The sequence below is a fragment of the Neolamprologus brichardi genome, chromosome 3 (assembly GCF_056152115.1).
Source record: "Neolamprologus brichardi isolate AB-2024 chromosome 3, ASM5615211v1, whole genome shotgun sequence".
In the NCBI taxonomy this organism is placed as follows: Eukaryota; Metazoa; Chordata; class Actinopteri; order Cichliformes; family Cichlidae; genus Neolamprologus; species Neolamprologus brichardi.
The window spans coordinates 42,418,318-42,440,772 of record NC_142106.1 but is presented as its reverse complement, the minus strand read 5'-3'; the positions used below and the strand labels follow the sequence as shown (position 1 = coordinate 42,440,772).

Genomic DNA, 22,455 nt, shown 5'->3' with positions numbered 1-22,455 from the left:
TCAGAGTGGAATATTTGACATATTTAATAGAAATGGTCAGGTTTGAATACAATACAACTGAACAATTCACTACTGTGCCTTAATTGCCACACTGTGGGCAAAATATAGAATGAACTCCTCCTTAAAGTGTTCAGTAAAGTGTTCACCATCTTTAACAGGCCTATGCTGACATGAGAATGTTTACCTAAAACTTTTATGGTCTACTCCATCCAGCTAACAACATGACAGTCCAGATACTGTACTGCGTACACAGGTGCATGTCTATCCTCACGCTACACATCTGCGCTCTCCCTTTCTTCGGTGTTTCCAGCTTCCCATTGGCTTCGCAACTGCAGGTTGCGTTCAGGAGCTCTCACTTGACCAATCGGGATGCGGTACGCTGCTAAACTGCCGGTCAACAGCAACATTAGTGTGGCCACCAGAGTAGCTGCCCAGCTGCATGCTGGCAGACCAACCTTGGCAGAAAAAAGAGAGAGGATCTTTAATAATGAATAAGACTGAAGTGAGACAAAATTTCATGTCCACTGCTTTTGGAAATTCTCCTTCTATATATATGCAAGCTTTTAGGACACTGAATCCAAGTACAGGGATCGTGTATCTATTGTAACTACTTATTTGAAAGTTATAGTTATTTTAGTTACATTTGGTGGCTCCTGTAAACACATCTAAGGCTAAAGAAAGTGATTTAAATTTCACAATCTAGTTCCAATCAATTTGAAAGCTATATACTACTTTGGAAGAATTGGAAGTTCTACAGAGTATAAAACATAAGAAGCCAAGCTTGCAAGCTTGGGATCAGAAATGTGAAAAGGTTTGTGAAAGGCCTCTGTGTGTACTCACAGTTCCCATCAAATTGCTCAAAGCAATGTCAGCATATGCAGAGAAGAAGGCTGTGGATGGGAGAAAAACAAAAGATTAGGTCAAATATATCCTCCACATATTCACTCCCTATCACTCTCCAGGTTTCTGTCTCACATACTGCTCTGTGGTATTTAGTTGCACTTTCTCCTGACAGTAGACACAGTACCAGCTCCACGTAAGGCCAATTTAGCTAATGTGAGCAGACTAGGTCCCTTTTCAGAGAGGTCAGTACCACTTTTTGCCTGAGCTGCAATTTGATTCTGTATTCATGTGTTAAAGGTTTGAAAAGGAAACACATTCTGAATAGAAAGATAATCTGTCTATTCAGAATGCCTTTCCAGCTTATAACTGACACAATTAGAAATAATTGTTCAGTGTAATTACAGCTATTCAGCATGAAGGAGAGGAAAAAAGGAGAGGAGCAGTAATAAGTAGAGGGATAATGTAGAAAAGGGGGAAATAAACTGAATTAATGACAGGAAAGCAGAAGTAGTGTATGTACATAAATGGAGTGACTGTGGGTTAAATAAGCTGTTTATTTCATATGTATGTGGTCATTAATGGAGACATGCCATATTCTTCTTAAGGAGGGATGATTCAACATCAGAATGATCAACAAAAGAATTCATTTAGTGATGATTCACTGAGAAGAGGTGTGATGGAGTAAGTGACATTTTGATGAGTCAAAGGATATCAGCACATTGAGCAAATTACATAAATGCACAAAAAAGAGGCCTTTCATTCAAACGGGTGAATATCTCAGAGACCCATGTAAATGGGTATTGTTTGTTTGACCTCAATTTTCTCTCAAAGTAAGTTGGTTGCTGTGAGTATTACATATTACTATCAGGTTTTTGACACATAAAAACTTTTTACCCACATTCTCAAGATAAATAAAAAAATAAATACATTTGACTGCTTTAACCCAGGGTGGGCGACTCCAGGCCTCAAGGGCCGGTGTCCTGCAGGTTTTAGATCTCACCCTGGGTCAACACACCTGAACCAAATGATTATTTCATTACCAGGCCTCTGGAGAACTTCAAGACATGTTGAGGTCATTTAGCCATTTAAATCAGCCGTGTTGGGTCAAGGATACATCTAAAACCTACAGGAGACCGGCCCTTGAGGCCTGGAGTTGCCCTCCCCTGTTTTAAAGGGTTAAAGCTAAGTAACAGCCCACTTCAATGCTTCAGCACCATGGACAGAGGCAACGGGAAGCTTACATTTAGACCAGTAATAAAACTTTTGTTGCCCTCCAGTGGCATATTTAAGTACTGAGACTCACAATTACACAAGCAAAAAGATTGTTTTGCTGTTTTATTAATTCTGTAAGACAAATACAAGGAAGGTCACTTCATTTCAAGCACATATTATTTTAACAATGGGAAACAATATGGTTGTATTGTTGTTGAAAGCCATTTTAAGCTGTTCTCTTATTTAAAAGGCGTCACCACAGCAGGTAACTCCACATATTCCATTTGTCAAATTTCTTGCACCACATTCCTGATACCCAAGGTACTTGTTTGGTAGGGCGCTTTTTCTAAGGCGACAGCTATTGTGCGTATTAGAGTATACACAATGGCTAGAGAAGAGCATCCCCCAGAATAAATTTGTACTTAAATGCCATCTTACATCATTTGTTATGTAACTACAGCGTCATTTAACTGCCATTAGATACTTGAGACAACAGATAATAACTGTGCCTGTGTGTGTCTGTGTGTTTGTGTTACCACTGGCGATAGCAAAGAGGTGCGTCCACAAGCTGAAGATAAAGAATCCTCCAACAGCCATGCAGCCCAGAGCTCCATTAAACCCTGACAGACCTGAGTACAGAGATTCATGACGCACTGCCATGGACAAACCTGCCACACACATACACACAATGAGAGCCAATGAATGAGTCACACTTGTTCACAGATATGGTAATAACACAAGTGGAAATACACAAATAACAATTAATTACTGTATCCATCACTGACAAACTGAAGTACTAAATAACTGTCCATGTGGTGGTGCTACATGCACACTATTGTGTGGCTGCTCTCAGTGCAACGTGTAATTTGCGTGTAACCTAATAAGGACATTTTAATGTTTCCTGGCTGCTACTTCAAATCGACACACAGGAAGAGACAAAAACTGGTCCAGAGTAGAATAGAATAGAATTGGCCTTTATAGTCATTGTACATGTATAATGAAATTGTGGGTGCTCCACAGCAATAAAATATAAATAGTGGACAGCAAGAATATATATACAATCAAGATACAAAAATAAGAGAAAAGCACAGATTAGAGAACAAATGTTACTAAATATCAACATTTCACTGAAGCTCCTAGAAGAGCAGTTAGTATTTTAAAGTCTTGTGTGACTGGGTTTACAGAATATGATGCATCACTAAGGTAACCGCTGTCAATTTGCCTGCTTTGTCTATTGTATTCCAGAATATTGCAGGTTGAATTGAGCCTATTACATTTTCTTAACACTTAACATATCAGTGACATGCCGTTTTAGATTTGAAACAGAGAATAACATTCAAATCTTCATCACAAGAGATTAATTCATTCTGAGTTTGATGTCAAAGAGGCAGGTGGATTAAGACAAGGTCAATGCCTTGCCTCTGACTCACGTGCACACGAGATATCCACAACAGTGTGACGCTGAAACTAAAAGCAAACTGCACAGGGGGCATGCTGACCCAGATAAATCTCTGCAGGGCCAAAAGCACTGACATTTTTTCTCCCTCACCTCCGGCACCAGCTGCACAATGTCTCTCAACCTTCACGAGAGAGAATAACAATTTCAATACAATGAAGTAAGAACACGTAGAGCCACTGAGTTCATCTGCAAAGGCCAACAAGTTTTTTTTTTCCAGAATCAGTGAGCATGACAGTTAACATTTCTCTGAAATATTTAACCTTTGTTGAAATGTAAAAAAAAAAAGAAAAAAGTATTGCAACACAGTGTTGTGGCGCACAATCCACTGACTGGTTGAAGCTTGTCAAGGTTCAAGGTTCAAGGTTCTTTATTTCTCACATGCATAGTTATACAAGTATAACACACAGTGAAATGTAACCTGACACGCTCCTCAACATGTGCAAAAATGCACCCAATATATAGTATATACATTGGGTGAATGTGCAGTAGTAGCAGCAAGCAGGTGAATTCTGTACATTAATATGAATAGACATCTGACTATTTTACAGAATAGACAATATAAACATATTTAAAATTAAAGGAATTTGGAATGTACATTGTGCCTGGGTTTAGAGTGTTTGGAAGAGAGTCCTGTCTCAGTCAATTATAGATGATGTGAGAGGGCGGGTGTGTGTGTGTTTAGGGCCTAGATGGCTTGGGGATAGAAGCTCCTCTTGAGTCTCTCTGTCCTTGCCCGGATGATGCGGAACCTTCTACCAGATTGCAGAAGTTGGAACAGTTTGTTGCCAGGATGGGACGGGTCCTTCAGTATCTGTGCTGCTCTGGTCCGGCATCTCCTGGTGTAGGTTTTCTATGTGGAGTTTGATTGTTCCCTCTCTGTGGGTGTGGGTTCTCTTCGTGTACCCCGGAATATGAGTGTGAATAGTTGTCTGTTTGTGTTAGTTCTGCAATAGCTTGGTCACCTGTACTTGGTGTACCCCACCTCTCGCCCTGGGATAACCTCAGCCCACCTGTAACCCTGAATCAGATAAGAGGAAGGCAACAGATGGAGCTGGATGGATGCATCTTCAACCTTACATTTGGAGCAGATCTGACCTTTTGGAAAAGTTTTTGTGTTAGATTGTTTCCTGATTGATTATTTAATCAATTTATTTTTGCTCCATTGTCATACACCTAATTTGCAATGGCTGCATGTTCACTTCCCTCATGTAGGTAAACACCTTTTAATGTAATGCATCCCAATCCATCAGCAGAATGCCAGCAATTGCTAATTAGTATGTCAGGAGAAATTCTAATTACAGTATTGGACATATTCAAATGTTGACCTGTTGTAGATTGCAGATTAATAGTTAGGACACAATCAAAATAATTAATATTCATTTCAAGGACATACCAATATCAGCTTTCATGGCAATCTATCATGTACTTGTTAATAACAAGATTAACCTGTAAGTCATTAGGACACATTATGCCCAAATTATGTTCATCAATGTGAAAAATAGCGTGATAATCCATCCAGCTTCTGAAATATTTGCATTCCAAGAGCCGCACCAATATTGTGTCTAATCCCCAGTGCCTTCCCTCAGATCTAATGCAAGTGACTATATACTCTGGAGAAAAAGAGTGCATATTGCTAAGTTGTTAGTAAATGGGCATCACGTAGCTCATAAGATTCAGCACGAGCCCTGTAGTAGGAGTGATGGATTTTTAACTGTCTGGATATGTCGAATATTATAAAATAAATAACTGAACACGGTCTGGTTGTGAGGCGTGACCGTTTAATCCTCCATTTGCTCTTTTTATAAATCATTTACACACATGTGCACTAAGTTGGATGAGCTCTACTTTGCTAAGTACATTTTTTTTTTATCTTTCAGACCCAGTAGAAACTCTTTAATGACTGAAAATGAAAGATATACACAGTGTAAATGCATGGCGACTGTGCGTGCTCGCTGGTTTCACAGACTGTATTTTACAAGGAACTATCAATTTCGGTGGCTCGTCTGTAGATTAATAACCCTCAGGCAGTGCTGTGATTGATTTCCTTATTACAAGGCATTGGCAGCAGCAGTTTGGCAGTCTGGACCTGAAGCAGACTGACCACACCCCTGTGGTGCTTCCTTACTCTGTGTCTGCTAGACTACTGGCTTCCACTCCCGTTTGCTTTTTCTCTTTTTACAGCCACCTCCTTCAGCAGCTGCTCGTTAAACGCTGCACTCCCCTCTTGTCTCTGCTTCCTTTCACACTCTCCATCTTTTATTCCAACCATTTTCTTTTGTTTCTCACATGCAGTACTTTTCCCTTCATTGTTTCCTACATCACTCCTCCTTTTCCCACTTGGTCTCTTTCTACACCATTAAAGACTAATAGCTTTGATGGAGAAAGTCCCTGGAGGATACTAAATTTTTTTTTTTTACTGTTTTTACGTCTTTATTCTTGTGTGTTTCTGGCTGTGAAACTCTGTTTCTGATGTCATCTGTGCTATCAGAATGAGTCGGAATGAGCATTCATATCATATAAAATCCAGTATGTCCTCTCTCCTTTTTTCTCCTCTCCTCCCATTTCTTTTTTCACATTCCTCCATTAACAATGACTTGCAAAAAGAGTAAATGGTGGAGAAATTAATTGCAATGAACTCATACGAACTTTGCATAATGTCTAACTTGGTATTTTGGTATTTGCCTCCTAAATTTCCTTTCCCACCTAGTGGACCCTCCTGACAAGACCGTCCTATGTTGGTAATAATTCTAATAAACTTGAGCACAAGATAGAGGAAGACATCCTACAAAGCTTGTTCACTTTAATAGCAGGAAATTAACAAGGAAATTATTTTCTCTCTCTCTTCTCTTGCCATATCTTTCAAGCAACCTATAATTGACAACAGGATAATATCCATCCATTCTTCCATCCATCCATGCTCTTCCTTGCATGGATGGGGGGTGGGGGGGTGGGTGCTATCCTAGGTACCATAGGGTGAGAGGCAGGAACAGCATAATAAAGCTGGAAATTCTGTTTCAGGTGTGCCACCCCAATATTTTTAGTGCCTATACCCATGAAAGTAATACTGGAGGCACTGATCCTCTGGGCTTCATGCAACTAGTGACGCATCCTTTGATGTTTTTAAGGGGAAAATTGTGGACTCAAATGTTAATACTCTCTAGGGTTCAACAGTCTAAGCATCAGATGGAATTATTTATCTTAGCTTTAGTAGTACTTTATATTACAGCTTGGTAATAACATGGTAATAATGGAATAAAAGTGTGAAAACAATATCACTATGAAATATAGTAGAAATGGGCAGTTTTTCTTTTTGCTGGCCTGATTCATGGTTATTGCTACAGTTATTTACTGGAAATCATTGTACCTTTGGAAATTTCCATTATTCTATGATTACTATGAAATTTAATAGAAACATGCTTTGACTTTATAAACAGAAATTTCAGACTGTTCAGCTCAGCCATTCACAGAAAATACTTCATTTATGTCGTTAAGCTTCTTATGTAATACCCGAAGGTCTGACTCAAGACCACTGGTGTACAGTTTGACCATAATTCTGCTAAGAGCCTAAATAAAATCACAAAAGCAGGTGTTGCCGTTTACTTTACACTCTAATTTGATATATTTTAAACATCCCTATGCATTACAACATTATACTTCATGTCACAAATAAACATCCTTCTCCTTCTTCTTCCTCCTTTCTTTTGTTCTTCTGATGCTACGCTATGCAAAATCACAAATGCAGATGTGAGATTTGATGAAAAATCATTTGATGAAAGAACCCAGAGTTAAGAGTGAACCGTAGTTGACTTCTCTGATGCTTCACTTTTTCTTTCCTCCTGCACCTGATACACAATATGAATGCAGCAGAAGGTAGACAGGCTATGGCCTACATACAGCCCCTGATCTCCTTCTCCTGAAATCCCTCATGGGACTAGTTTACAGCACAATCCTTTGAATGACAGCTCTAAAAATGTCCTCACACTCTCTCCTCGCCAAGTCTGACCCATGCTTCTGTATCTTTCTGCCTCCTTCTGAGGACATTAAAAGGTGATGAAGCTGTTAAGCTGAGACAGCCTCAATGATTTCATCGGCCTGTCAATAAATTACACATTTCTGAACATCTGCCACCTGCCTGCCTTTTGATCTTTACACATTTAGCACTACAGTCATTTTTTTGTTTTTATTTATGTTTTTGTCACTGATTTCATACTTTGTAAGTACAAAACAAAACCTAAACAAACAAACAAAGAAATAAACTGGTGACATTTAGTCCATAGATGAATTATACTTTTTTTTTTTGTTTTTTTACTTTTACTTGTATGTCACAAAAGTGAGTACACCCCTCACATTTTTGTAAATATTTTATTCTATCCTTTCATGGGACAACACTGGAGATATGAAAGTTTGAGACAATGTAAAGTAGTCAGTGTACAGCTTGTATAACAGTGTAAATTTGCTGTCATCTCAAAATTACTCAGCATAAAGCCATCTAAATGCTGGCAACAGAACATATTTGCAAAAATGTGAGGGGTGTACTCACTGAGATACTGTATATTTAAAAAAACGAACATAATTTCATGGTATAAGTAGTAAGCCTTAGTATTTTAACAAAAAGAATAAAAATATTTAAAATGTTTTCTTTTCAAAACATTTTGGGTTTTTTGTTTGTTTGTTCTTGTTTGTTTGTATTGTTTTTCTTATTTTATTACTTTTTTATTTGTAACCAGAAATCTAAATGTACAATCCACCTTTACATTCCAATTTTATATTTGATTTTGTTTGTTTGTTTTGTGTGTTTATTTTGTTTTGTCTGGGTTTTTGTATAGCAAATCAAAAAAAAATGTTTACACCTAGTTAATAAACGTAATTAAAACAGTGCCTACTGATCATTGTGTATCTTACTAAATAGTCGGTCAAATATCACAAAGGAATTATCAATTTACCCATCTTGTCCAAATAATGATACAAGGTCACTCCAAGGTTCACAATAGTTTACAAGCTTGTTCTCTTCTTAAAGTAAATACCAGCTTTTTTTTTTTTTTTTTAATCACGTGTCATGAATTATAACAATCTTTTGTTGTTTCTCTCCCTGTCACTTTTTTATTTACACTTAATTTTAGGTTTGCCTACTCCTTACACATTCACATTGATAACCTTTGAACGCGCACACCAACATAGACATTACTGGATTACTTGTTGAATGGCCTAGACTTGCTGGTTTCTATTCCACATAAAACAGATAAAACCAGCAAGTGAAATAGACTGATTGACATTGCGTACAACACAGAGAGCCTCATTCTGACACTGTTGTGTCTCCCTTCCCAATTTAATGGCAAATGCAAGAGGGGATTCAAAGGATAAAACATGGACTAATATAAGAGATGTTTACTCAGGTCAGGCCTTATCCTTACTTTCCCTTCAAAACCTATTATAGCCTTTCTCAATTCTCCATCTCCATGTTTTTTTTCTCCTGACACTGATCCTTCTATTCTTGTTCTAATTCTCTGCTGAACAGGATTCAGTTGTAAGTCTAACCTTGTAGCACTTATTAGCTCTTAACTGTCTCAATTGTTGCTGCTGTGGCTTCTTTTCTTTCGGTGTGTGGGTGTCCATTTTTCTTCTGGTTCACGAAACAATACCAAGAGGTTAAATGATGCTTATAATTACACAGTAAATGTTATGAACTTTTCTCATGACTGTATATACAGTATAGTGCAACATGTCATTTATTTAGTAGTTAAGAACAACTGTGGAGATCTGTGATGCAGACGAATCTGATACATCAGACTTTTGTAGACAAAAAGTACAAAAACAATAAATGAAGTTTAGTTTTATTCTTTTTGAGAGATTTGTTGCCTGGCAGATGTATAGTAAGCCAATTGCAGTAACAACAGCATTTAAAATTAGGAACAGGATTGTTTGCTGGATAAGAGCATATTTTAGGCTAGCGGCTAAATTTTGGATTTTGCAGCAGCTAAAATCTTTCTGATGGAGCCCTAAACTATAGGTGTCTAAATGACAGAGACAAAAGTGAGTGACTTTCATGTTAATAAAATACTTCAAATAGCTTAATATGGCTAAAATATGACTAAAATTCTAAAATCACTAAGAGCAAAAGCCACATTACAAAGAAATGAAGGAAAGAAGAATGGATGACAGAAAAAAGAGAGAATGCACAAATAGCAGTGAGAGAGACTTTGGCATTTTGTCTGTCTGCGTTTAGCTGCTACGCTACATCAGGCTGCTTCCTCTTGGCTCTGTCTCCTACACAATCTCATTATAGTCACAACCCTTTGATTACTTTCCCATCACACTGTTGTTTTTATTGCAGCGGTCTGTGTGGTTGTTTGTGTTTGTGTGTTTCTGCACTCCTGTGTGTATGTCCCTGCCACTGTTAGCATGTGTCCACAGGTTTGTGTGAGTGTGTAGCTGTACCAGCTCACTCCCACTCTTCTTTTTTTTATTCTGTATGACTCATAGCTACAAACACACATGATGTAGACACACACACACACACACACACACACACACACGCACACACACACACACACACACACACACACACACACACACACACACAGTATTTTAGGACACTGTACTAAAGTTACATAGATGTGGCTGGAATCAGTGCTAAACGTCCAGCGTTTCTCATTCTTTTGTGTAAACAGAGTCAGAGTGAAGCAGATATGAGAAGAACACTGTGCCACAGCCCCGTGGGTGTGTATATAAGCCAGCAGTATTAGTGCTCTGCATGACTAATTGCTCTTTGTTTTATTTAGCTTAGTACGCACAAGCTGCTGCTGCTAACAGTTTCTTATTTATATATATGCTGCTGACATGTCTTAATTTCAGAGAGATGCATGAACCTAACCTGAAACCGACCTCATTAAAACACACTTTCATTTGACACTTCACATGCAGACATTTACGTCTTCAGGTCCTGGCAGAGGTATTGCATTCTGCTTTTGGGCACAGGTGTGACTACATGCGTAACACCAACTTTGACACATTGTTTCACAAACCAGTAAAGCATGATAAAGCATAGCTTTTTTGGCCAAATCTGTTAATATTGTTAATATAAACAGAGTTTTCCAGTATATTATGTGTAAATGTTAATGACTCAGTTGGGATTATCATCATGCCTCCACCTGGGTATCAATCTCAAGGCATGTAAATTACTGTAGGATAATTGTGTGAATAAGAATATGAATAATCTGTGTCTTCCAGTCTTGTAATTGATTTGCAACCTGTCCAATGTGTGCATTTTTTCTAAAGTAAACTAAAGCAGGTTCATATGGATAAAATTTGGATTCACAATTTGTAAAATCACAGAGGTCAGAGCATGAAACAGACCTAGAGCAGCTCTGTAGGGAACCATGAGCTACTCCAATTTTCAGTCTGACTGAGGCTGTATTTTTCTTTGTGTTTTGTGTCTTATATTTACAATGTCTTCAAGAAAGGCCTAATAGGCTCAAAAGAGGCAGACTTTAAGTCCTTTGTGAAGGTAAATTGGATCCTTCTACCCCCCCCCCCCCTCCCTCATAACACAAACAAAACTACCTTGTGATGTTTACTTCTCCCCTCAGTAAGCATAAATGTCTTTCTTATAGTTTGAACTGCTGGCTTTCTATCATAAATATTGTCTCATGCTTGGAAATGGTACCCCAGAGCCACTGAGGACATTGTTACACAACTATTTTCACACAATAATACTCACCTCCTCACATTTTCCTGTGAAGATTAGGAGTTCCCTGTAAGTGGTGAGCTCTAAGGTGATGTATCATACAAGGAACTGCTGACAAGTTGATCCCAGTATCACTGAAGACTGTGTTAAATTGGGATTTATTGTGAGTGGTGCATTTGTATGATGCACAAACAAATGCAATAACACTTTTCTCTCTCCCACTCCTCCCACGCAGCCACATGAGCACACAGATTGAAACCAACCGGTCAGCGTTCCTACTGTGGATCCCAGCAGAGCATGGACGGCGAGCAAGGGGGAGTAGAGGAAAACAGCTCCCAAGATGAGAAGGGACGGTCCCAGGTCCCCACAGGCAAAGATCTGACCCACTCCAAGAGGGATGCCACGTATTACCTGGACAAAGAGAGGACTTAGGGGATTATTTGCTTTGCTTTTATTACCTAGCATACTGAAGAGCATTACACAGAATTTATATAAGTTGCAAGAGCAGAAACACTCTCACAAAAACATAATAACACAATGGTTGAAATAACCTCAGTGACTTTCTTGTAGCTTAAATCAGGAATCCTTTTTTTTTTTTTTTTTACCAACATTTACACACACCCGTGCTGCATCCAAACCAGTTAAATGAAGAGTTTCCATGGTGACGTGCTGGTGCACCTGCCTGTCGCGGATATTTACAAGTCATAAACGGTCTTTCATTATATTGCTGTAACTCTTGCATGCGTGCCTGTGTATGCGCGTGTGTTTGTGCAAGATTAAATACACTGTCAGTGAAGTGCAGCCAGAGCACCATCCTCAGCCGACTGACTGAAGCCGAAGACATCAAATATAAATAGGATCGACGTCATCCCCATCTCTGGAGAGAACCAGAGGAAACATGAGTGAAAGAAAGAATGGAGGAGGAATTGGAGACTGATGGAAGAAAAGTAAAACAGAGAGCAACAGAAAATAAATACTGGATAAAAATGGGGAAATTGGGAAGATGAAAGAAGAAGTAGCAAGGAATATGAGGATGGGACAGGATCACAGTGACCTTGTTCGTTGTAAACTAAAGGGAAGGAGAGAGATAAAGAAGGAAGAAAGGAGGAAGGAGATTTGCACAGCAGAGCAGGGGAACAGACTGGAAGGAAGAGAGGCACAGAGATGAAAAGAAGGATTTAGAGGTTTTAAATCTCATAAGTAACAGACAAAAAGGGAATCTATTAAGTTAAAGGAACAGCTTTTTATGCGATGAAAGACTGACAGATGGAGTGAATCAGAAAGGAAATAATGAAATATGTCTGAAGGAGGGAAAGATGGAGAAACTTTGATATGTGGGGAAAAAACAGAAAAAAAGAATCTGAGGTGATGGAGCAGAAAGTTGTGGAAAGTAATTATTTAGTGTGAGGGACAAACTGTGCCACGGGGTGTGATGCTTGTTAATGGAATCGTGTGTAAATCTTGACTCCATATTCAGGACACCTTACAGCACTGACGGCTGGCAGCATGGCTAATCTAGTTTATACAACTTTGCAGTTACTTTGCATATCGTCGTGTACAGAAATACACTTTAGGCAATGTGCTAAAAAAAGAAGAAACAACTTCAGTCTGTAGTCTCTGTCAGATAGCTTCATACCAGGAAGCCTGCTTACAGGTCTTCTAAGGTCATGTCCCTGCCATCAGTGTTTTGTTAGCAGGGGATTGTTATTTTCTTAAAGAAATAATGAAGCAAAGTCATGCACAAAAACTGAAAGAATGTCTCTCGTCTCCAGTGGATGAAAGCTGAAGTCAAAGCAAAGGAGCCAAAGACTGAAGTTCCCTAAATGGACACTTGAGGCTGATTCCAAAGGCTATTCAATTCCAGCTGACTCCCATGTTAAAATGCTCAAATTTGCATATGCATTAAGCTGGTGTAATAAATCCACAGCAGACCTGACCATACATTCATGCTTTCCAGCATACTTTATTCACGGTTGCTGTTTTAACAATACTCGGGTGCAGCTTTCCAGATCACCGCCAAACACATCACCAACCACAACACACACTCAGGACCCAGTGCTATTTACGCAGGACGGCGCGATGAGCCGATGCAGCTCCGGTGCGTTGGCTTCTCCTGCAGCTGCGCCTCACCTGACTACTGCCTAATGCATTTGGTATCTATATGTAATTTTCTCTTTTGTGGCAACAACACATGGGATAAAATCAATCCCTTTTCTTCTGATTATCTGGGTCATGGGTGGCCTGTCCCATTTGCCATAAGGCGAGAGACAGACAACCAGTTTGCATTCACATACTCACCTATGGATAATTTACAGTCACCAATTAACCTAACTGCATGTCTCAGGCCTGTGGGGGGAAGCCAGAGTACCCAAAGAGAACCCATGCAGACACGGGGAGAAGATGCAAACTCCACACAGAAAGACCCTCAGCCTGATGGTGGTTTCATTTCCCAAAATTTCTTGCTGCGAGGCAAGAGTGCCATCACGCCAGCATGTTGCCCAACATGGGATAAAATATTTACATAAACCGAATTAAGGCTTGAGGTCATGCATGGGTTATTGGGCTTGTTAATGCATAACTCCTCTTTGTCCTCTTTGTTTGTCAGGTGGGTTCAAACTATGCTCTCAGTTATCTTCTAACCTCGGCTAATTGGAGTCACTAACCTGCACCTTTTGACCATGTTTGTGGTGCTGGTTATCTGACAAACAGCATGAATTGCTGTGAGGTTAATTGTACTAACAGCCCAGGAGAGAATCTGGAGCTCCAGTTTAGTTGAGAAAGCAGTCTGTGCTGACTACGAGTGTGCTTTGGTAAAAGGAAAAATAAAAATGAAAAATAATGCAAGTTAGCTGATAATTTGGCCCTCAACCTTGATGACTGTAAATTACTTCCTTTGATGTAAAACCCCCCTTCCACCAGTCAAGGACACTCTTGAGAAAGCAGTCGCATCACTGTCAGAATCCACAATCATGAGTTGTCCTTATGAATGGCTGCAAGTGGAAATGATGTGTTTGCTGATGATGACAGAAATAACTGGATAAGTTCTCAAGTGTGCAGGGCTTTACTTTCTGCTCAGTTTCAGCCAAATGCTGCAAAATTAATCTGACAGAGTTTCACAGTACAATGGTAATGACACAAAGCATACTGCAATGACAACACAGGAGTTTCTCAACACAAAGAAACTGGATATTCTTCCATGATCAAGTCAGTGACCTGATGTCCTGCCAGTGTATTTTGGTGTTTCTCTGTGTGAGTCTATACAAAATATTTTTGTATAGACTGTATATTTTTAAACTGCCAAATTGTCATTAGAGCATAAACCTAGTTGTTAAGACATTATAATACCCACATGACCACAAAGCTTTTCTGATTTGGGTCACCTAATTGGGTCTGCCAAAGATCGAATTAAAATTCAGTCGCTGTGTAAGTGCTGAGATGCCAGCTGGCTCACTGAGATCAAAAGCCGAACACAGCAGCTGGTGAGAGTCTGGATTCTTGTCTTGTGAGAAGCAGCTCAAGGTAAGTGCCTTTCATTTAAATTCAAGAGATGAAAGGAAATAAATTCCTTACAAAGGTACACTGTTCAGCAACTTGTAGACAGTCGACTATACTTTCAGCTTCAAATTCAGGAGTAAGTTCTCACTTTGTTTTGTCTTTTTGTCCCTGACTGCTGAGCCCCAAGTTCCCAAATCCCCATGAACCCCCACCTCAGCCCACCCACCTACTCCCAAACTTACTGGGAACCTGATTAGCGCTCCTGATATTTAAACCATTCATCACAAGTCCAAGCCCTTTCTCTCCATTGAAATGGAAAAGAGTACAATTAAAACCGTAACCTTCATAAAGAGCTTAACCTGTGCAATCACATTCTCCCAGCAAAAATCACCAGTTGAAACAGTTTTGACTCATTATAATTTCCAAACAGGAGCGCCACCACTGACTGTTGCTAAGTAACTGGTGAGTCATAGCTGGCTGCTCTTATGCATATAGTGCTCCTAGTTACTTGTTCACTCTGGAGACCAGGCTGCAACATGATGCGCACTCTTAGGATAACCCTGGCCTTAGTTAAGCTGGGTTTCTCTCTCTTTTTTTCTTCATTATATATCCTACCAACTTCTAATATTTCCTTTTGTGACTGCAAATGAGCAGCATCTCTTCTTTTTAAATGACTTGGTGAGCTGCCTTTTTAAGATATTTTAGTGGAAGTCCTCACGATGTCAGCTCATCAGTAACAGAAATCCAGTTAACCATCACGTAGTTTGATACTTCTCAGGCAGAATTTCATAAAACCAATCAAGTGGCGAATGTGCCGGTGGGACTTAAAGTGGAGTGATTAGGCACTCCCTGTCTACTTTGTTAGGTACACCTGTTCTGCTGCTTAGTAAAAGAAATATCTAATTAGCCAATCTCATTAAAAGCTCTCAGTATATTTAGACATGAGAGAGAAGAAAGAAGAAATATCAGACAGAAGAAAGCTGATTTAAGTGACTTTGAATGTTTCATCATTGTTTGCACCAGATGCACAGGTCTTAGGATCTCCGAAAATGCTGATCTGCTGGGATTTTCCTGGAAAACCACCTTTAGGGTTTACAGAGAATGGTCCAAGAAAGATAGCTTAAGGGAAAAAGCTTTGTTAACGCCAGATGTCAGAGGAGAATAACCACATAGCTGCAAGCTGATTGGAAGGAAAACAGCCAAGGTAACTCTGAAAACCTTGAACAATGTAGAGAGGCAAGAGAAAAGTGGAAAAACATTGCCTGTTTTGATGAGCCTTGATTAATGCTGCAACATTTGGATGGTAAGATCAACATTTGGTGGGGGAAAAAAAATGAAGGCATGGCTCCATCCTGCATTCATGTTGTTTCCAAGTGTGGGTTAAAATTGTACAAACTGTACAACTTTGTCCAGTAATTGCACTTTTCATTTTTTCATATATATGCGTTTGTCTATCTAGAAGAAAATGGGATCATACTAAAATTAATTAAAACTTTTCCCATGATGCACTTCAAATGCATTCACTGCTGGACTCCAAATCTTTAAAAAATTGTCTTTGCCAGCATAATTTCACTATTTAATATTTACCCCTCTGGCACATCCTGGATAAGAATATTAGTTTCCTCTCTACTAGTCTCACAGCACCATTAACTCTCAGCAGAGAGACACATTTTAAGAAAGTGTGACTTGCTTTTATATGTGTGGGATCCTAATAAACTCCTAATGGCATCAATGAGATATAGTGCTGTAATAAAGTTCTCCTAATGCATTGAGCACAGCCCACCTGTGTTCTGGATCATTAAATGATCCTCATCTCAAAGTAATGTTACTGTAAATCTGACTCTCCTGTGTGACAATTATCACTGAAGTTAACAGTATCACTAGTGCCAGTAAAATTAGGCTCACACGAAAGACAGTTATTTGGTTATGCAAGATGTTAGAGATTTTGATTTTTTCTTTATGTACTGTTGTATAGTTTATATGACACTTAACACATTTATTTCATAATCCGTTTTAATAGTTTCAATAGTTCTAATTATATCAGTGAGGACACCCAGAAAAACAGAAATTTCTCTTTCTGTAACGAAATACCCCCAATAAACAGTACCACATACTCTAGGACAGCGGTCCCCAACCTTGAGTCCGTGAGTCGTTTGGTACCAAGCCGTGAGAGTTGAGGCTCAGGTGTGAAATGTATGGTTTTCAGGGTTTTCAGCGTTATTTTGTTATCGTTTTTATCGTTAACTTGTTTTCCTGGGTCTTTTCACGTGTGTTATGAATAAATCTTCTTTTTTTCGGTACCGGTACTAGTTTTATTTTGTTGTATTTATCCGCGACACCTTAAAGGCCGGTCCGTGAAAATATTGTCAGGCATAAACCAGTCCGTGGCGCAAAAAAGGTTGGGGACCGCTGCTCTAGGAAATGGCACCTGAGTGAATAGACAGGATATAATGGGTGATTATGCCAGTAGAACTGAGCCAACACAGTCAGACTGAAAACCAAGATGTCAACTCTAACATAAACTTGAATATGCAGAAATCAGTCTCAATAATTTTCACAGTTTCACAGAAAACATTTGGACAACTTCAGGAAGCTAAGGCCTGAGGCAAATAATGCACCTGGACATGGCAAGATGATATGAGACAAATGAATAATTCATTTTCATGGTGTTAGACTTTCTGTCCCAGTATGGAAGAAAAATCAAAAATCAAAAGGGTGACAGGTATAAAAATCTGTTACAATGTAGCCTTCAGTATTTTGGTCATTCTTATTCCATATCTCAAGGTTTTAGTCGTCGATTCCAGATTATAGTTGCCTCTCTGTACCTTCACGTAATTACTTCTACAATATTTATCAGACAGTTCAGAGGTTTTACATATTCTTTACCTGTAATGCTATGAGCTCTGTAGCATTGGGCTCCAGGGCCCCTGGTGGTTTTACTGAGTGGTGTGGAAAATAGGGGTGTTCTGGGCCAGTACACAGGAGGTAGAGGATGATAATAATGTTGAAGGGAAACACGGCAGCAGGCAAGTCCCAGTGGTCTAAAAATGATGAGAGTCCACTAAACAGAAAGACACTGAAAAAAGGAAAAGAGTAAGGAAGAAGTAATTAGAAATAGAAATCATTTCTAATTGAAATAGATAAAATTACACTGGTAACTTATTGATTCATGCTCTATCATCCAGGTAAGGAAAACCCAGAAAGTGTATAATGTTTATCTGGACTTTTCAGTGGGAGACATGTTTTGTCACTGAGGCAGTCACTTCTTTTTCTTGAATATCCTGTTGACTGACTACTGTAGATCTCAGCAGAGACAACTCATGATGGGGAAGCTTTATTCCAATGTGCTTTGTTTAAAATATGCATTACTGAACTGAGAAATTTAACAACTTCATCTTTGTTCATTTTTGATAAGAAAATAATGATAATGATAATGATGAACTACTTTTTTCTGAATGACACCAACCTTAACATTTGTTGAAGTCTGGAAAACGCCTGAGGTGGTGGGTATGTGAAAATTACTCCCTAAAAAGAATCAACTAGCTAATGTATCAATAAATAACAAGATGTCTTTTAAAGAATATATAATCTCTGTAGATCAGCTGATCTAAGTGCCAGCCTGCATCACTGCTGGCTCAGCTGATACACTTTTTATGCATTCAACCGGCACCTCACATTTACAGCATGCTATTTAGGCAATATGCCATAGCTTGTCTCCGGTTGCTTTGCATGTCCAAGCTGCTTTGCAACCCATCTCCACATCAGCTCCTCCTTTCATGCTATATTTGGATTAATCAGTGTCATATTTGTTGACTGCGATTTTCACATGTACAGTGCATATAGAAAGATGGGGAAGTTCGCAAACAGAGTCAGATATAAAAGAATGAACGACTGCAGACAGAAGGAAAAATCTTATTTTGAATTCGGAGAATCTGACTGAAAGGACAACATGAATGACAGCCATTCCCTTACCTGAACCATTAACCTTGAGAAACCTTGAGAGTTGAGAAAGCACTCTGAGGAAATACTACTACTATACTATACTAAAATGGACACACAAGAAGGGAATATAAAACACATGAGTCCGTGTATGTGTTTCTTACCATGTTGCCGACCCCAGGAAGACAGGCAGCAGGAGCCACCAGTACCAGTCTCCAGCTGAGCTATACACTCCCATCAGCAGAGACACCAACATGCCATTAAAACCATGATGACCTCCCACCACCTCAACACTATACATGCAGACACAGAACAGGAATATTTACATATGACAATTACATTTTGCATGTGGAAAATAAATACATAAATAAAAAAAACCCTGAAAGGTAATAAATCTGTACTGTTTTTCTGTAATGCAACACAAAGCTTTAAATAGATTTTAATGGGTTCTCAAGAAAAATAAAATGTTCAGTTGAGTTAATGAGCTGAGGCCCATGGGTCACATTAAATCTCTGCACGTCAAAGTTAAAAATATGAGGCTCTCCTGTTCAGCTGGAATTGTTTTATAAACCTTAAAAACATATTTCACTTTGTATGGTACAAATACTGGGAGAAGTCTTCAAAAATAAATGCGGGGTGGTGTGTATGCAGGGCTTATAGTTGTGGAGCTGAATTTTAAGTAGAAGCCCCGATCAATAGCGAACCTGAGTAGATTACAAGGTCAAAGGTTAAAGAGGATATGTTTTATTTATGTGCTTTTAGAATGACCAAAGCATTAAATATGGACACATAAATGTTCACTGCTTTCAGCTTCTGTAGTGTTGCCTGTGTTTGTGCATTTCTATATCGTCCCACCTGTCTTGTCCTGTGATGACAGCTGTTAGCGTGGAGGCCAATACTCCCAGAGTTCCCAGCAGGCCCTGCCAGGGGGAAGCCCAGTACAGGGCAGCCAGGATGAGACCACCACTCAGCGGGTTGTTGGCCAGAATTACCCTGGTCACCCCTCTCAGGCCACAGACTGCCAGCTGTAGCACAAATGACTTGTCTGAGGACACATGAGGAAAAAAAAAGGTCCCTATAAATAAACAGCACTTCACAGCAAGATGCTTGCAGATGTAAAAGTGGACTGAAAGAGGCGAGTGCAACTTTTACAAAATTTCAGCCGCAGTTGGATTTCTTGTTGCTAAGTCAGGGTTTTATAGCAGAATCAAAATTGGATTTTAATGATAATTTTGTTCCAAGTTGGAGAAAAAGTGCGACAGTATTCTCTGTGGGAGTCGCATGATGAATACATCTGCGTTTTTTAATGGTGATGTAAGCATTTCTGAATCATTTATTTATAATTATGGTAATTTAGCACTTCCTCTAGTGGCAAAGTTTTGCGATTAATTACATTAACCCTTTAAGACCTACCATAGAACCAAGTCTGCCAGAGCTTACTAAAAAGTGCAATAAACTACAAAAAAACCTGAAAATCACTTTTGGGTTTTTTTTACATATATTTCTACTTGGAGAAATTTAAGAGGCTTATGCCTCAAAACTTTAAATACAAAAAAGTTGCAAAAAAAATAGTTTACAACAACAGGAAATTTATTTTGAGTGTCTTCATAGTTTTATTTTTGAGATACAGCAATTTTTATATACTGCAGGAAAAACAAAAAACAATCCTATGATGCAAATTTGCAAAGAAAACAGCATGTGCATCAAAATAAACTATTTAAAGTAATGGTAAAATGAGAAATGGCCTGTATTTGTATAGCACTTTTACTAGTCCCGCCTAGGGACCCCAAAGCACTTTACACACCCAGTCATCCACACACTGGTGGAGGCAAGCTACAGTTGTAGCCACAGCTGCCAGAAGTGAGACTGCCACATCGCGCCATCGGCCCTTCTGGCCAACACCAGTCGGGACTCGAACCGGCAACCTTCTGATTACAAGGCGAACTCCCAACTCTTGAGCCACGGTCGCAATTTGAGTTCTAAGCATCCCAGAAACTATTCAGAAAAGCATAAAGTCAAACATGACTTTAAAAAACACCAATATAGGCTTTTAAGGCCTACAAGTAAAAACTACATTTTCCACGGAAATGACGTCACTTCTGGTTTCGGGCAGGAAATTGCAGACATGCGATCGTTCGCGCTGACATCTGTTTCAATGTGGGAAGTGTTACGAACAGCTGATCGAATCGGCAAAGCTGTTTCTGGAATATTATGTTTTTGTTCCTGCAAGCGCTTTTTATGCAATTTTTGCAAAGCTTTATGTGGAAGAAAACTGTGACTTAAGACAAGCTGATGGCATAAGATGTAAGTACAACTCCTCCGGTTTCATATGCAAAAAAATTATTGCGCTAGCTTACGAGGTTCTGGTTCTACAGGGATTTAAAAACAATCACGCGACCGGCTTTAAAGGGTTAAGATTAGTATTATAAGAAAAGGCTTCCGGATGACATGTATTGTGAGTTTTTTCCTACCCTTCATGTACTTATCCAAGTGGTCCATGTCTCCACTGCACAATAGCAGGCCATTCAACACACGCCGACTGAAGCTGGCACGGGTCCTGCTGGCCTCCTCCATCTCTGTTTTGGTTTCTATCCACATCCCTGCAGCTGCTGGGCCACACCAATACAAAACGTGGCAAATGAATAATAATTATGCTGCAACACTTCAAGGTTCTTCTTATTTGCGACTCTTTTTGTTCTGTTCTTGTCTGTGTTTGTTCCTCTGTTGGTTCTTTCCTTCCGCTCCCTCTGGTTCATCTCCACTCTCCTTCGCCTCCCTTGCTCTCCCCCTTCCCTTTCCAGTGCGGTTCAAGGGGGTAACTTCTAAACCAGGGGGGTAACGTATTCACACAGCTTTCGAGCACAGTGCCAGAGACGAACAAAGTCCAACAAAATCAGAGGAAGAAGACCCTGTCCTCTCTTTCTCCTCTCTTCAGCCAACCCCACTCTGACATCTCATTACCTATTGTTTGTTCATTTAAGCTACTCATCCACTTTTTATTGCAGCATGTGTGTGAATGTTTGCCTTTCCTTATTTGTAAAGCCATTTGTGGACCTCATGTTATCTGATGCTTTTCCAAAAGGTGTAACATATAATCCAGATCTCTGTGCTGCTGTGTCTTCTCTGAGAAAGATATAGGAGAGGAAATGTTGTTGACACCAAGTTCTGGAAGTTCTGAGCAGCACTTGCTTTGCTTTTGACTTCCTGTTGACATCATTTGCGATCATAGGGCGATCGTGGCTCAAGAGTTCGCCTTGTAATCGGAAGGTTGCCGGTTCGAACCCCGGCTCGGACAGTCTCTGTCGTTGTGTCCTTGGGCAAGACGCTTCACCTGCCGCCTACTGGTGGTGGTCAGATGGGCTGATGGCGCGATATGGCAGCCTCGCTTCTGTCAGTCTGTCCCAGGGCAGCTGTGGCTACAACTGTAGCTTGCCTCCACCAGTGTGTGAATGGGTGGATGACTGGGTGTGTGAAGCGCTTTGGGGTCCCTAGGCGGGACTAGTAAAAGCGCTATACAAATACAAGCCATTTACCATCATTTTAAAGAAGAGCCATAACAAGACACTACTGCTGCATTGAAAAGTCTTTTCCCCCCACTCCAATTTTAGAGCACTCTGAGTTAAGAGAAAGGTTTGTATTACCGTTTTAAGTGTGTGTATACATGTAAATCTTCCACTCTGTGGGGACTGCATAACAAGTTGTGCGCTTGTGTGTGTGCATGCATGGCAGTTGTTGCACATCCATTAGCAGGCCCAAAGTGGAGCAGGTGAAAGCAATAGCACAATGGCACATATCATCTCCAAAAGTGAATCTTTTCACTTCA

At 39.6% G+C, this 22,455-nt stretch overlaps 1 protein-coding gene across 1 annotated transcript; it reads right to left on the bottom strand.

Annotated features, from left to right (window-relative positions):
• Positions 1-82: 82 nt before the first annotated feature.
• Positions 83-21,372, bottom strand: si:dkey-183c6.7 (urea transporter 2). The gene is made up of 8 exons (XM_006802430.2): positions 21,104-21,372; positions 19,488-19,677; positions 18,797-18,925; positions 17,580-17,769; positions 11,462-11,609; positions 2,592-2,723; positions 841-890; positions 83-455 (listed from the first exon to the last, which is right to left on the bottom strand). The coding sequence occupies exons 1-8, from the start codon at positions 21,228-21,230 to the stop codon at positions 273-275; spliced, it is 1,149 nt and encodes a 382-aa protein (XP_006802493.2). The 5' UTR covers positions 21,231-21,372; the 3' UTR covers positions 83-272.
• Positions 21,373-22,455: the final 1,083 nt, after the last annotated feature.